This window comes from Globicephala melas, chromosome 2 (assembly GCF_963455315.2).
Source record: "Globicephala melas chromosome 2, mGloMel1.2, whole genome shotgun sequence".
Classification (NCBI taxonomy): Eukaryota; Metazoa; Chordata; class Mammalia; order Artiodactyla; family Delphinidae; genus Globicephala; species Globicephala melas.
The window spans coordinates 76,717,965-76,734,182 of NC_083315.2; the positions used below are offsets into that span (position 1 = coordinate 76,717,965).

The following is a 16,218-nucleotide window of genomic DNA, read 5'->3' on the forward strand; positions in this document are numbered from 1 at the left end:
CCCATACCTTGTTGTAAAGAAGGGTTGCTTTTATCAGTACATAGGAACTTTTAATGATTGTGCTGATTTGGATTGCTTTGTAGATTTAAGTAGTCTGCTCAAGCACAGGCTTTCTACTTATTAATATTATATTAACATTTTTTGTGTTAACAGAAATTTTAAAATTCTAAAAAGTTGGTTTGTCATGATGATTTGATACTTGAGATGTTTGCTCTGAATCAGTATCTGTTAAATAGATCTTGATATTGTTGGGAGTTCTGAGTTAAGCCATCAAACAGGCTTACTTATTAAAATGCAATTTATATTGTTTATTTAAAATTATTGGGGATTTCCCTGGCGATTCAGTGGTTAGGACTCCATGCTTCCACTGTGGGGGGGCCTAGGTTCAGTCCCTGGTCAGGGAGAACTGGGATCCTGCATGCCACGTGGGTGGCCAAAAAAAAAAATTATCAACTGTTATTTTTTTTTTTCAGGAATTTACTTGCTTCGAATAAACTCAAGAATTTCATTCTGAGTGTTGTTTCATTCTTTACGTTGTACTTGAGAGTTTCTAGAAAATCTTTGGGTACAGTAGGTAGATTACTAAAATTCTTAATTTCTAATTCCAAAATGAACTTTCATAATTCAGCATTCTCAATTAGGGCAGTTTTTTTACTGAAATATGACAAATCCCCCTTTTCTTTCAGTCTAGGCAAAAAATTTACAAATACTAGATGAATATGTTTACAATATTAGGGTTGGAAGGATCCTTGGGGATCTTGAAAGTGACCATTTTCAATTGCATAATGTTTGAACTTTTCATATTTTTCTTTGGTGATCTGTCACATCTCAAGTTTATCTCATTTCCTGATATTTTAACTGCTGATTGTTTTGTTCTTATATGAAATCTGCCTCCCTGTTATTTTGGTCTTGTTCCTGGTGGAGGCAAATAATATGTGGCTGAAATCTCTGGCCTTCAAAGTGCCTGGGTTTGAATCCTTGTTCTACCACTTAGTTTTGTTACTTTGGGTAAGGTGCTTAATCTCTATAATTCAATTTCCACAGCTGTAAAGCAGGGACACTAATGGTGTCTGCCTCATAGAATTTTTTTGGGATTGGATGAAATGCATTGGATGCATGTATTTAATTAATTAGCAAATGGTAATAATTGTCATTATAAATAATAACTTATTATAACATAATAGTATGTAATGAATTAAGTAGTTGTATTGAAGCTCAAACTAGGAATGAAATTCTCTGGTTTACTCAAAACAAGTAAATATTAGCAGTGTTGTTATCGTTATTATCACTTGAGCCACAAGGAACGAGTCACCCTCTTGCCTTTTTTCTTATGACAAACTTTAAAATATCTGTAAACAGCTTTCACTTCTACCACCCCTGCCTCACGGTCTCATGTTTTTCCTAGGTTAGATATATTAGTCCTTTGACCTAGACAAAGCTTTAATTTTAATTCTTTGTAGTGGGCATCTGTTGTTTTTACTACCCAACATCCATTCACCCTTACCTCCCTTACCTTGGTAACATATGTCTTGATCTTGATTTTCCTGTGGGGAACCATCCCCTCCTCCAGTATTTATCTTGTGGGTGGTGTGTTGTACCCGCCTCCCCCCTCCCCCGCCCCTTTTGGGTCTCTGGTACCAGGAGGATCAATAGTGATTGGTTTAGGGAAGGGCATATGACTTTAGCCAAGCCAGTCAACTCCAATCAGAGCTGGTCCTTTTATCATTGTCCTGGTCTTGAATGTTGGAAGGTGTTAAGTTGAGCTACTGTAGTCATTCACAATGGGAGGACCCTTTCTGAGGATAGAATCAGAATAGAGGAAGTGAAGCCTAGGGATGGAGAGAGAAAAACCAGGTTTACGTATCATTGTTTAAAATGTGCCTACAGCAAATGCTGTAAATGAGCCAATAAATTCTCTTTTGCATAAGCCAGTTTAAGTTGGGTTTTCTTGCTGTTACTTAAAAGTTGAAGGAGTCATAGCCAATACACAGTATTTCAAGTGGGGATTGAATCCGACAGAATAGAATAAAACCATCATCTCTTTGACTTTAGACTCAAATTCTTCTATTTTGACACTGTATCACAAGTCTGATTGTATCAGTTCCTGCTTAAAATCCCCTCAGTGGCTTTCCAGTTGCTCTTCGGGTAAGGACAGAATTCCTTAACATGGTCTTCAAAGTGCAGCATTGTTTGACTCCTATCTTACCTCCCATTGTATACCATCTTGCTCTCTTTTCCAGTCACACTGGTTTCTTTTCAGTTTCTTATATTTGCTGTGCCATGGATCTTTTGCACATGCTGTTGCTTTTGCATGGAATGCTTTCTTCCCTCTCCTGTTTGCCTAGTTAACTCTAACTCATTCTTCAAATAACAATTAATCATTGCTTCCTTAGGGGAGCCAGTTTTGATTATGCTAACTAGACCTAACTTCCTTACTCTGAGTTTTAAAATTCCTTGTCCATAGCCTTCATAGCACATATTGTCAGTTTAATCTGTTTGTATGAGTGTTTGTCTCTGTCTCTAGACTGTAAGGTTCATGAGTGCAAGACCTGTGTCTTAATTTTTGACCGTCATTGTATTCCTGCCTGGCACGATGTCTGGCACATAGTGCATGTTTATGTACTTTTTATTTTTGGATGTGAACCACTTTTAAAGTCTTTATTGAATTTGTTATGATATTGCTTCTGTTTTTTGTTTTGGTTTTTTGGCCCTGAGGCATGTGAGATCCTAGCTCCCTGACCAGGGATTGAACCCTCACCCCCTGCATTGCAAGGCGAAGTCTTAACCACTGGACTGCCAGGGAAGTCCCTAGATGTACTTTTTAAATGAATGAACTTTGGACTTACTGCCTCTCTGGTAACTAAAACTGATAAATAGTATATCTTCAATTTATATTTTTTGTAAATTTTGGTTTTTGAGCAAATACAAAACTAATTTTATGCTAGATTTTACCATTCATCCTACTTTGTTGAGATCTTTTGAAAGTCTCTTTTGTTATTTAACATGCATTATACTATTTACTCATCTATAAATGTAATCTGTACACAGTATGGTCTTTATCCAAATTATTGCTGTGAATATTGCCCTTTGTTAAGATATATAAGACATTGGAATGCCTTTCTTATTCCTGAACCATATCCTGAACCATAACCGTATCTGTATCTTCAATCAGTATTATTATCCACTGCATCACATAGCAAACTCTGATGTGTGGGACTGGGGGTAGGGCAGGGGAAGGAATAAGGATTCATACTTTTTACTCTACACACTTCTGTATGTTTGAGTCCCCATTTAATGAGTATTTTTACTTAAAAAAAAACACTAATGAAAACATCCTTCCTTTAGAGATTAAGGGGTATGTTTCTCCCATGGTGGGGCATTTCCAAATCCTCCAGCTAGATGTGATTACTTTTTTTCAACCCCTGACCTAGAGATTCTTAGCCTTTTTGGTTCATAAACCTTATAACAGTTTGATGCCCCAGAAAATGTATGTGTGCACAGAATTTTGCACAGTTCTTATTTCTGTGGTTTCCTCAGCACCTTGTCATGAACCTCTGCTATAGCATTTCCAATTTTTATTTTTGTTATCTTTTTTGGAGTATAATTGCTTTACAATGTTGTGTTAGTTTCTGCTGTACAACGAAGTGAATCAGCTATATGTATACATATATCCCCTCCCTCTTGGACATCCCTCCCCACGCCCACCCATCCAGGTCATCACAGAGCACCGAGCTGAGCTCCCTCTGCTATATGGCAGGTTCCCACTAGCTATCTGTTTTATACATGGTAGTGTATATATGTCAATCCTAATCTCCCAATTTATCCCCCCGCTTCCCCCCTGTGTCCACATGTCCATTCTCTACATCTGCGTCTCTATCCCTGCCCTGGAAATAGGTTCATCTGTACCATTTTTCTAGATTCCACCTATATGCATTAATGTACAATATTTGTTTTTCTCTTTCTGACTTACTTCACTCTGTATGACAGACCATCCACATCTCTACAAATGACCTAGTTTCTTTCCTTTTTATGGCTGAGTAATATTCCATTGTATATATGTATCACATCTTTATCCATTCATCTGTCATTGGACATTCCAATTTTTATTATTGCAGCTACCATGCCCTGTTTCGTATGATATTTATATATTTATCATAATCCCCCTACCAGATAGTTTCTTGAGGTAGGGACTTTTTTCTTTGAGGATTGTGCCTTGCGTTAGATAGAAAATGGTTAAGTGTATTATTTTTTTAAACTTTTAATTATTTGTATTATGAAGTATTTTTATTGTTATTTCGAAAATCTGAGCTCACTAACTTGGAGAATTGGTTTTCACTTGTAGTGGAGGTAGAAGAACCCTTTTCCTTTATCCTCTTAGGTTAAGTGCCTGGGATCTGCAAATTAAGTTGGTGAAAGATTAGTAGGAGAAAAGGTGTACAAATTTTATTTGATGTTAATTTAACTTTTACGTTAATGGAGGTGTTCATCGAAAAAGCGAAGACTAATGAGGTGGTTAGACATGGGGGCTTATATACCATTTTTTTAAAAGATGGTAAATTTCGGGAGAGTGGCAGGTCAAAGGAAAAGAGGTTTGGGCTTCTAGGAGTGGTAAATTGAGGGAATGTACACATATGGGGGAAACTAATGGAAGATTAGGGCTATTTTAGTAAGGTTTGTTTGTGCAGCCCCATCTCGATGCCGACTTTCTGTCTCCAGTGATAATGGTAGTTTTTCCTCCTCCTGGAATGGGAGAGGGAAAGGGGAAGACCTTCACAATGGGAAATGTATGTCCTGCTTTTAGACAGATAGGAGGAGGGCAGAGAGCTCTTTCTGTGTTTCCTGCTTCTTAATTGCTGAAGTGGCATATGTTGATCTCCTATAGGCTTTAAGGAATTCTGGATTTCTTCTAATTTCAGAGAATTAAAGTGTTAATTCTTTGATTACCTACCTTCAGAGAATGAAGTTTTTTCTGTAAATTAGGAGGTGGACAGGAGAAGCTGGCCTAATTGCTTTTTAAGCCTTATTCTTGGAAGTAGCTAGGGCAGCCTCTTTCAAGACCTGGATTTTCCCTATCCTTGTTCTGATCTCATTGTAGGCCACTTCTTTCAAGGCTGACTCCCAACCCTTCCCCTTCTCTGTTTGCGTCTTTCTCTTAAGATTCCTGAATGAATCTTTTTTTTTTTTTATTTTGCCGTACGCGGCCCTTTCACTGTTGTGGCCTCTCCCGTTGCGGAGCACAGGCTCCGGACGCGCAGGCTTAGCGGCCATGGCTCACGGGCCTAGCCGCTCCGCGGCATGTGGGATCTTCCCGGACCGGGGCACGAACCCATGTCCCCTGCATCGACAGGCGGACTCTCAACCACTGCGCCACCAGGGAAGTCCAATCATCTTTTTTTAAAATGACATTTGAAATTTTTGGTTTATTTTAAAAATAAAACTATGTAATATCCATACTCTCCCTTTTTAAGGTCGTTTTCTCCCTTTCTTGAAGTGACCATTTCCAGAAGGCAATGTTCTACTTCAAATAAAAATTAGAGTCTTTCAGAAATTGGGTGAGATTTGATGAAATATCTTCTAGAGTTTCTGTAATTCCCCAGTATTTTGTCTGCAGTATTTTAGCTGCTAGTGATCAGATGTTTTTAGTTGTACATTTTGTGTGTTTAGAATGTGCAATTTTCAAGAATAAGTCTGTGGTTTTTAACAGTAACAACTAGACTGATTCTGAAAAAGATAGATGTTTAGTTTTCTAACAATAAAACAAAAGCCATAAAAGGAGGAAATACTGATTTAAAATTTCATCTACTTAATGTTTTTAAATAAAAATTATAAGTTATTTATAAAATTTCAAATTTAAATACCTGAATTTTATGAAATCAAATTTCTGTGGGTCTCTCTTTCAATTATATACAGGTTTATCTTATGATTTAAGGTTTCTATTTGCGTGACTTGTCTTAGAATGTCAAAGTAGACGTGATCATTCTCTGCTTTTCTAATCCTGTTAAAATTAATTTCCACGATGGAATCAGTAGGTGATGGATACTAAGTGATAAAAAACTGGAATTTTAAACATGACTCTTCTTCTTCAAAAGACCGTATGCTCTTAAGATAATGAACATTAAATTAAAATTAATTTTTAGTATCTCCTTGAGATAGTGGAAATTCTTGAGAGATCATAAAACCAGGGTTGGAAATATTAGATTGTTACTCATAGTTAAGAACCCACTTCGAATCCTTAGAGCTCTATTCATTTGGGATTAGAATTCTAAAATTATAGACCTCCATTTCAGTATGACGTTAATGACAAAGACTAAAGAATTATTTATAAAATGAAATAGAACATAAACCAAAGCTTTAAGTCAGTGGGATGATTTGAATGCCTGATTTCTTGTGAAATTTGTGAGAGGAGAAAAGTGATAAATCAGACTTTTTTGAACAATGTTCCATGACCCTGTGTCATCCAAATCATTCCTCTGAAGAACTCTTCTAAGTATATAAACAAAATTGTTAAAGGTTTAATGTTTCTTATAGCTAGCATGTTAATCTTAGACTAAATTTATGTTAGTTGAACTTTATTTTTATGTGTTATTTTGAATATAAATTTTCACCGTTTGAAATGATTATATTAATTTCTGTTTCACATTTTCCCTTTTTTTTTTGATGTGGACCATTTTTAAAAATATTTATTGAATTTGTTACAATACTTCTTTTGTTTTATGTTTTTGGTTTTTTTGGCCCCAAGACATGTGGGATCTTAGCTCCCCGACCAGGGGTTGAACCCACACCCCCTGCATTGGAAGGCGAAGTCTTAACCACTGGACCGCAAGGGACGTCCACTCACATTTTCCCTTTTATGTTAAGTTAATCATATCTGGTTTTGTTGTTGCCAACTTCTTGCTTAGTAATGTAACCCCCAATTAAAACATAATTTTTTTTTTTTTTTTTTTTGCGTTACGCGGGCCTCTCGTTGTGGCCTCTCCTGTTGCGGAGCACAGGCTCCGGACGCGTAGGCTCAGCGGCCATGGCTCACGGGCCCAGCCGCTCCGCGGCATGTGGGATCTTCCCGGACCGGGGCATGAACCCGCGTCCCCTGCATCGGCAAGCGCACTCTCAACCACTGCGCCACCAGGGAAGCCCCAACGTCATTTTTTATGATGAAAAAAAAAAACAAAGATTAACTTCATAATGTGATTTCTTGGATTATTTTTTCGAATAACTCTAACTTTTGGGGTCTGGTTAGATGGAGAACTTAACCATTTACCTTATTCTTCACATTCACTTTTGTATTCTATTTACCACCTACTCATTTTTAAAAATGATTTTTTTAGAATTAAATTATGGGGATGCATATATAATGAAAGTGCTTTTTTAAAAATGGAAATGGTATAAGACACTTTATCCAAGTGTTAATTTTTATATGTTGGTAATTTTGAATTAGATACTTATTTTATTCTATAAGATTAGTAGAGTGTATAATTTAAGTGTTGATAAATTATAGGTGTGTGTTATGTGCATATGAGGGTTTAACATTTTATATGTTACTGAGTGTTTTAACTAGTTTATAAATGCTTTTTTAAAAGATGAAAATATCGCAGGATAGATTAGACAGCCACATTCCAGAAGGTTTATTTATAAAGCTAAACTTTTATTATGAGGGATCTACTGTAATGAAGATCCTGTAAGACAAAATGATTTCTAAATGCTCAGCTGATAGCTAGCTTATAAATTTCAGTATAATAATGAAATTGTGATCTGTTTTTAGAGTTCTTTAAAATGGAATTTAGCCCAGAGTTAAAAGTGGTTAAGATTTATTCAGTGATTTCTGTGTGCCAGGCATTGAGCTATGTGCTTTATGTATATTATCATTTAATCTCCATTATAACTCTGTGAATTAAGTTTTATATATATATATGCATATATATGCATATATACGTGTGTGTGTGTGTGTGTGTGTGTGTGTAGGCAAAGCACAGAGATTAACTAACTTGGCCAAGGTCATACAGTTAATAAGTAGTTGAGTCAGAGTTTGAACGTATTATTCTTCACCAAATTTTACTGCTTATGGTTAATAAATGTTTAAAGTATACATTAAAGTATAAAAAGCTGAATTAAACCTTAGAGATAATACAACTGAACTAAGAGCTGAGACCCAGAATTGTAAGGTAACTTGACTGAAAGTTGTGCCAGTGCTGGGGCTATGACCTGCTTCTTCTGGCTTCTAGCCTAGTACTCTTTTTATGTGTAGACTCCACAGCTGTGGATTGTGGAATGGCTTAATTTCCCCCTTACCAGAGAGTGTATAGGACTAAATGCATTACTTTTATTATTTAACACAGTGACATTGCATCAGGTGGTATCTATCAATGGCTAAAAGTAAAATTTTCAAACCGTTTAAAATTTAGACCCCACATTTCCTTTGACTTAAATTTTTTGTAGGAAAAAATCCTTAAGATATAGTTTAATTTTAGATATATAAAATCTGAAACAAAAAATAATAAAGTAGAAATTATAATTTTTTATGTGAGCAGTCTCCAAAAGTCAATGAGCTATAATATAAAAAAGTCTTGTAAGTCATTTACTTGGAATTCATTTAGAAACAATCATATTAAACGTGGTCATATAATTTCTACCTGAGTCAGTAGCTGAAGTGTAGTGTATTCTCTTCTTCTGGCTGTTTTGGAGCCACCTCTGAGCTGCAGAAGCTGTTGAAACCTTTTGGAGCTTTGAGATCCCCACTGCATACCTTTGTTGGATATTTCACTGCACTGGCAGCTGAATTCCATGCCTTACCACTAAAATTCTGAAGTGGTGACTTGAGAGATTTTGACCGTGATAGTTTTGGCGTGTTCCAGTGGCTGACATGCCAAAGGAATCCATTAAAGTGTTTGTTTATTAACCAGAATGAAATAAGGCAATGACTCTTTAGACCAGCATTGTCCAGTAGAAATGTTCTGTAGCTGCACTGTCAAATGCAGTAGCCACCAGCCACATGTGACTTTGAACATTTGCAATGTGGTTAGGGAAACTGAGGAACTGAGTTTTAAATTTTATTTAGTTTTAATTAAACTTAAATAGTCACCTGTGGCTAGTGGCTACTGTGTTACACAGTGCAGCTTTTGGCTGAATTACAGTTCTAATTGCCAGCTTTTTAGTGTGTTTGCTAGTGTGTCAGTTGAGGTTCCTAAGTAGCTACTATGATCCTCAGACTTCTGAAGTAGGTTATCTTAAAGTCATCTTTATAGTCATAGGCAGCGGATATCTTGTTCATATGGACAGGTCATTTATTAATTGAATATTGTAAATTGAGTACTAATTTTAAAGTTTTGCTAAATGATATTTATATGATCACTTAACAAAAATGTTATATGTGAGTCTCATAAGCTGTGTAATTAAGGCTCTTAGAGAATATTCTGTATTCTTGGTACTAGGAGGTCCTTAATGTTGAGCAAGAATTGTCATGTATCTGCTTAGGTACTGCTGATGTTAGTTTAGGGGCAAGCTACAACTATTCAAATAATTGAGTTAAAGAGACCTCATAACTTGGTGAATTTAGTTGAACACAATATTCACTAGAGTCTCTTGTAATAGTAATTTAAACATTTGTAGCAATAACTTCTGAGATTAAAATAATAATTTTTCTTTCCTGTGGACTAATTCAATCCAAATAACTTGGAAATTAAAAAGCAGGAAAACTAGCTTTTGTCAGCCTGAGAATAAAGAGGAATGTGAAGATTGTATTAGCTGTGTATCTTAATATTTTAGGTGTCTGCCATCTAATTTTTTACTTTTTTCCTTTATAAGTAAAGAAGTTTTAAAAATTTTTGTATATTTAAAAAAATTTTTGCTATTGTATGTGTGGCAATCCAGAAAGCAAATTCTTGTTTTAAATAAGGCAATTCAATTTTTTAAAAATAGATTTTATTTATTTATGGCCAAGTTGGGTCTTTGTTGCTGCGTGCGGGCTTTCTCTAGTGGCACCAAATGGGGGCTACTCTTTGTTGTGCGTGGGCTTCTCGTGGTGGCTTCTCTTGTTGCGGAGCACGGACTCTAGGCACGCGGGCTTCACTAGTTGTGGTGCACGAGCTTAGTTGCTCCGCGGTATGTGGGATCTTCCCAGACCAGGGCTCGAACCCATGTCCCCTGCGTTGGCAGGAGGATTCTTAACCCCTGCGCCACCAGGGAAGCCCCAATTCAAATTTTTATATGTTTATTCTAAAAGCATTTGTTTTGAATTATAAACATATTTATTATAAATTTTTGAAGGCAAATACTGTGACTTATTTATCTTTGTTTTTTCCCTAGAACTTTGTACATTACCTTACATACAGAAAGCAATGAGTATGATTAGTTTGAATAGTTATTTTTTGAATGAATTAATCTATGATGAAGTACTATATCCAATTAATTTTTTCCTTTTAAGTTTCATTGATTAAAAAACCCAGAGAAATATAAACTAAAACTTATTTAAGATTATGTTGTATTATGGAATGTGAAGAATAGGTAACAGTTAAAGATTAATGTCACTTAGCATCTGAAAAATTCAGATTTATTAAAATAGTACATTATGAGGCGATTATTCATTTTTACACAAGGATGCTTTTAAAAAAGTATTTGTAATTTAATAATTTCAGACTTCTTCAAATAGTAAGAGCTTAATAGAATCACCATTTCAGTTATTAAATTTGGGTTCATTCAAGAAAGAACCAGTTATGTAGAGTGAGTTAAATGTTTATGTTAAACTTATCAAATTTAAAAATTGAGCTTTTTATAGGAAAAATGATTAAGTATGTGTATATTTAATTTAATGAAATCCACTTTAATACTAGGTATCTTCATTTTATAGGAAGGAAAAGAGATAACTTGCTGCCTTGTGTGGAGTCACATGATGATCAAAATTAGATCCAAGAATTTCTAAACCCCAAGTTTCACATTTCAATATTTGGCTTTACTTAAAGTGACTCATAAAATTGACTGATGTCTTGTGTCAGTACTTAAATGACAATTTACAGAAAGTCAGCTCTTCAACTTGATTGGCGACAACGCTTTTCAGCCAAAAAGTAAGTGTTGCTGCCACTACTGATACTAGTGTATGTGGCTTTTGTACCAATAACTTTGCGTCAGGAGAAAGGATGAGAGGTAGGCACATTTCCTTAAAAACAACAACACTTAAAATTGTTAAGGTAGCAAATGCTCACATAAAAACAAATAATGTGAATTAAAATATGAGTAAAGTAGAAATGAAATGATTTCTCTCTGTGCTTGGTGATTGCTACTATTATTAGTTTGGTATACATAGTCATGTATGTTTCTTTTATGCATAGACAAAAATTAATTATTTCTAAAAAAATTGTAAAGCTGTTACGTATCTTCAGTAATTTTTTTCTCAACAATATATCCTGTATATATTGACAATGGCAGTACCGTGCTAAAAAGAGTAAGGAAGATCTTTGTCTTCTGCATGAGTTTGGTAGGGCTGCCATGACAAAGTATCATAGACTAGATGGCTTAAATGACAGAAGTTTATTTGCTCACAATTCTGGAGCCTAGATGTCTAAGATCAAGGTGTTGGTAGGGTTAGTTCCTTTTGAGGGTCGTGAGGGAAGGATCTGTTCCAGGCCTCTCTCCTTGGCTTATAGGTGGTCATCTGCTTCCTATGTCTTCAGGGTGTCTTTCCTTAATACGTGTATCTGTGTCCTGATCTGCTATTCTTCTTTCTTTTTAAAAAATAATTAATTAATTTTGGCTGCGCCAGGTCTTAGTTGAGGCACATGGGATCTTAGTTGCAGCATATGGACTTCTTAGTTGTGGCATACATGTGGGATCTAGTTCCCTGACCAGGGATCAAACCTGGACCCCCTGCGTTGGGAGCGCAGAGTCTTACACACTGGACCACCAGGGAAGTCCCCTGATCTGCTCTTCCTTTAAGGAAACTGGTCATAGTGGATTAGCGCCCACACACTGTCCCATTCATATATATATATATATATATATATATATGGTATATAGCTATATATGCCTTCTTTATATATCTAGTTAAGCATCACTTGTATCCATCTCCATTGCTGTTACTTTAGTTTAGACCTTCAGTACTGTTTCTCTTTTTTCCTTCCTCCCCTCCTCTTACTCTTCCTTTTTCTCCTCCACCTCAGCTTAAAGTAATATATATACATAGTTTTAAAAAATCAAACAACCTAAAAAGGCTTTAAGGGGTTTAACCTCAGTTTCTTGAAGAGTGCTTATGCACATATATATATATGTGTGCTGTCTGTTGCATAGTCAGTTTTAACCATTTTCTAATGATGTTTATCATGAGGATTTATGCTTTCTTACAGCTACGCCTTCCTTCCCTCTAAGTATCTCCCAACATAAAAAATCAAATCTGTATTTGATATTTTCATTATGGTGACCATATAAATACTGTTCACTGACAAGCATGGTAATATGCTATTAATATGCCATTATATATAGAATAGCATATGAGAGGATACATTTCTTTTTATTTTTTTTCTTTCTTCTGGTGTACCCAGCAATTAATACTTTTCATGTTTTTTAATTTGCTAACTTGTATTGAAGTCTATAGCTAAATCTTCTCACACTCTCAAGAGCCTCTCAATTCAGGTTTTTATACTGTAAAACTTGTCAGGTAGTCTAAAAGTTTATACTTTAATCATCTTTTCTTTGGCCTCCTAGAGACATTGCTCCTGAAGGTACTGTTCTCCTGAATTAGTCTGGACTGGTTGTTCTCTAGGCCTACTGAACTTCTGTTGTTCTGGGACTTTGTATTGTGGTGAATGCCATGTTTTCTTCATCCTGTGTCTTCCTCTTTCTTGACTGAGTCTCATGTTTTGGTGGATTGTATAGTAGCTTCCTGAGAAAGGGTGCCTGGGAAGTAAATCTTGTGTGATGTTGCTGGTCCTTACTCTCACACTTGATGAAAAGTTTGAATTCTAAATTGAAAAATAATTCTGGTAAGAATTTTATAAGTATTACCTTACTGTCTTTTAGTTTCTGTTCTTATTATTCTTGATCTTTTCTATATGATCTGTTTCTGCCCCCCAACCCCTACAGATCTGAGGATATTCTCTTTATCTTTTTTGTTCTGAAATTTGGTAATTATATGTCTTGATATAACTTTTTTCTTGATTGTTGTACTGAGTATTAGTGGGATCTTTCAACCAAGAGATTTTTGTCTTCTGATCTAGGAAATTTTCTTACATTATTTCTTTGATAACCTACCCCCTGCTTTTTCTCTATTCTCGTTCTATAAATTTTATTAGGTGAGTGTTGTACTTTTGAAATTGATTTTCTAACAACCTTGTGTTCTCTGTTTTGTTTACATATATACTTGTGTGTGTGTACGTATGTATGTATATATAAATTTTTTTTTTCTCTCGTAGTTCCACCTTTGAGGACATTTTGTTTTTTTTAACTGAATTTAAAAATTTGGCTATCGTATTTTTAGTTCTATTTTTGTTTCTGAACATTACTTTTTATAACATCCTTTTTTGTCTCATATCTCTAAAAATGCTAATTATATTTTTTCTAGTATTTGTCTTGCTTTTTGCATTATCTCTTTTCCTTAGGACTCTTTATCTGTTTTATTGATTTTGGTCTGAAAGACAAGAGGTTTTCCGAAAATTTCTGGTGCTAATTGGTTGTCTATTACTGAGGCACTGAAATGTTTCCTAGGAGGTCTGTGCTTGGTCAGGACTTCTAGGGTGGTGATATTTACTGTATGTTCTTTGGTCTGTTTCTTCAGGTGGGAAATGTCTAATTTTCCCGGATTGGAATAAGCCTCACTTTGTTCTTTTATTTTAGCCTAGCACCTCATCCCTGCTTTGCTGTGTACCTGGCATTCCTGAATTTGATTCAGTTTTTCTGTTATATCTCCCACCTGTTGCCTCTTATTCTTAGTTTATCTGCCTTTTGTTAGTACATTTTATTTTTTTGGATAATGGTTAGGTGCAATCTTTTTTTGAAGATATGATCATATTCTAGGCATATGACTGAAACTGACTTTGTTTCCAAATTTTCTGTCCACTGTAAAGAACTACTGTCAACTATCATCCATCTGTCTATCTATCTGTCTACCTATCTATCATCTCTTTATCTAAATCTTACTAGTTTATATCTTAGAGAGTGAGCTCTGGGTTTCTCATTGTTGCTACCATGTACTAACTATAAATATGAATTCAGAAATTGCTATTAGGATTATTAAAGTAGATCTTAAATATCATACTATGTATTACAAAAAATGTATTTATTTTTCTTTTTGAAAATAAGGTTTGCTTCTCTCCTTTTGAAAATTAGATAAATCAAAAATGGCAGAACTCTTTATGGAATGTGAAGAAGAAGAGTTGGAACCATGGCAGAAGAAAGTAAAAGAGGTTGATGATGATGATGATGATGAGCCGATCTTTGTTGGAGAGATATCAAGTTCAAAACCAGCAATTTCAAGTGAGCATTTACTTTTAGTGAAGCCCAGTTTTGTAAGATACTGTTTCTAATAGAAAAACTTGTGAACTGTTTTATAGGTATTAAGTTCTTGTTCCTCTGTAGGGAGTTAGGGATGACAGATTGGGTGGGAGGTCAGTAAGAATTTCAGAGTCAGGGTTTTGATTGGGGACTTAAGGAAGGAGGTAAGAGGTTAAAATATCAGATGTGAGAAAAAGAAACGGACTAAGATTAGCTGGTGACACTGGAGGTCTTTTCATATTAGAAATCATAATTTTTAGTGGAGCCGGGTAAACCTATTTATATTTTTGTTCATTTTCTTTTTTCCTCTTTTAAACTGAGAAACAGAAGAGTTTAGAATATTTTGCTTAAAATGTCAGAATACACTAAATAAGTTTGGGTTAGTCTCAGGTAGGGGTTCTTACATCTAAGCAACTGCCTCATTGCAGTGTCATCTATACATAGCTACAGAATATATAGGCAGTGAATGATTTCAGTTAGAGTAACTCGATTTGACATTGTTACAATGTTAAAGACAAACGACACTTGTTAAAACGTCCACTCAAAAATGTATGGAAGTACAGAGAAATAATGTACAAATTTCAGGAGAGAAAGAGAAAATAGATCCCTTCCCACTGCATTTACATGTTTATTTGCTTGTTTAAGTCAGGAGAATTTACGAAAGAATGTAACCAGCATACTAGTGTTTTCTTACCAAGTTAGTGCGTAGAAGTGTAATTAAGAGACTACTTTTAAATTTTCTGAAGGCCTGGCTCTTCCTTCTGTTGCCTCTAAACTTGGAATGGCATTTTTAGTCAGTTTTATTAGAGGAAGAATAGCTTAACCAATTGAATTCTCAGTAGCATTTTTTTGTGGCAGATTGATAATAACTCCTAGAGGTTCTAAGTGGAGTGCCACTTCGATTATAAATTGAACTAGGCGTGATGGCATGCTTGTTGATGATAGTGGAACATAATTATATATTCTCTTAATTACTGTTTCTTGCCACTGTGATTATTTTATACTGGAATATTACCATATTGCAAAATTGTTACTCAAGTTCTCTTATTGAAAAGATGACAGTTAAGATTTAAGTTGAATTTATATTGATTGTAGATGGCTGTTAACAGTATTCAACTGGAATAACATATATTAGTTTTAAAATAATTCTGTCAGAAGGGGATTGACCAGGAAGAATTTCTTTTGTGTACTCTTAAGATGCACAATTTAAATGATTTTATTGCTGTTTATGTATAAGCCATAAAATATTTTAACATATGGAGTATGAGCTAAATGTTTATATACAGTTGCCAGAAAGGAAGGTACGAACTTTTGTAGAATACAAACACCAAAAGGACTTTAGCAGTAGTTCTTTGATGGTTTGAGTAAATACTTAATCTTGAATTTCTGAATGAAAATGGGGTCAAGTTGCTTGAGCAGATTTTTCTCCTTTAAGACATCTCTAGTACTTAGGTATAGAGCACTACATTGCCATTTTCAGAAAACAGTCCTACTTTTATATGGCCCTTTACTTTATAGAATTATTTTATGGGAGCTGGTTCCTTTCTACTACGAGGGGAAAAAAGGAAATTTATATGAGGTCTGGTGCTTGTGCTTTTACCTTTTTCTAACCAACAATTTCAGGCAATCCTTACTCTTCTAAATTTTAGTTTGATTACTGAAAAACCTGTAATTAGGAACTTTAAACTGCAATTAGGAACTTTAAACTGATCCTGAAAGTCATATTATGCTCTGACTTCTGGTATA

The 16,218-nt window shown here is 35.0% G+C and overlaps 1 protein-coding gene across 11 annotated transcripts in view; it reads left to right on the forward strand.

Moving 5' to 3' along the window:
- ZNF280D (zinc finger protein 280D) overlaps window positions 1-16,218 on the forward strand; it is a 291,340-nt gene that overhangs the window by 177,920 nt on the left and 97,202 nt on the right. For 6 of the 11 annotated variants that reach the window (XR_009562987.2, XR_009562988.2, XM_060294217.1 and 3 more), the window contains 2 exons: window positions 10,841-11,054; window positions 14,308-14,454. Coding sequence is in view for 9 of the 11 variants with exons in the window: in XM_060294217.1 (XP_060150200.1) it covers window positions 14,319-14,454 (136 nt within the window). In the remaining 2 variants the exon portion in view is untranslated. The remainder of the gene's footprint in view (window positions 1-10,840; window positions 11,055-14,307; window positions 14,455-16,218) is intronic. The other 5 variants (XM_060294220.2, XM_060294222.2, XM_060294223.2 and 2 more) reach the window with 1 other exon arrangement.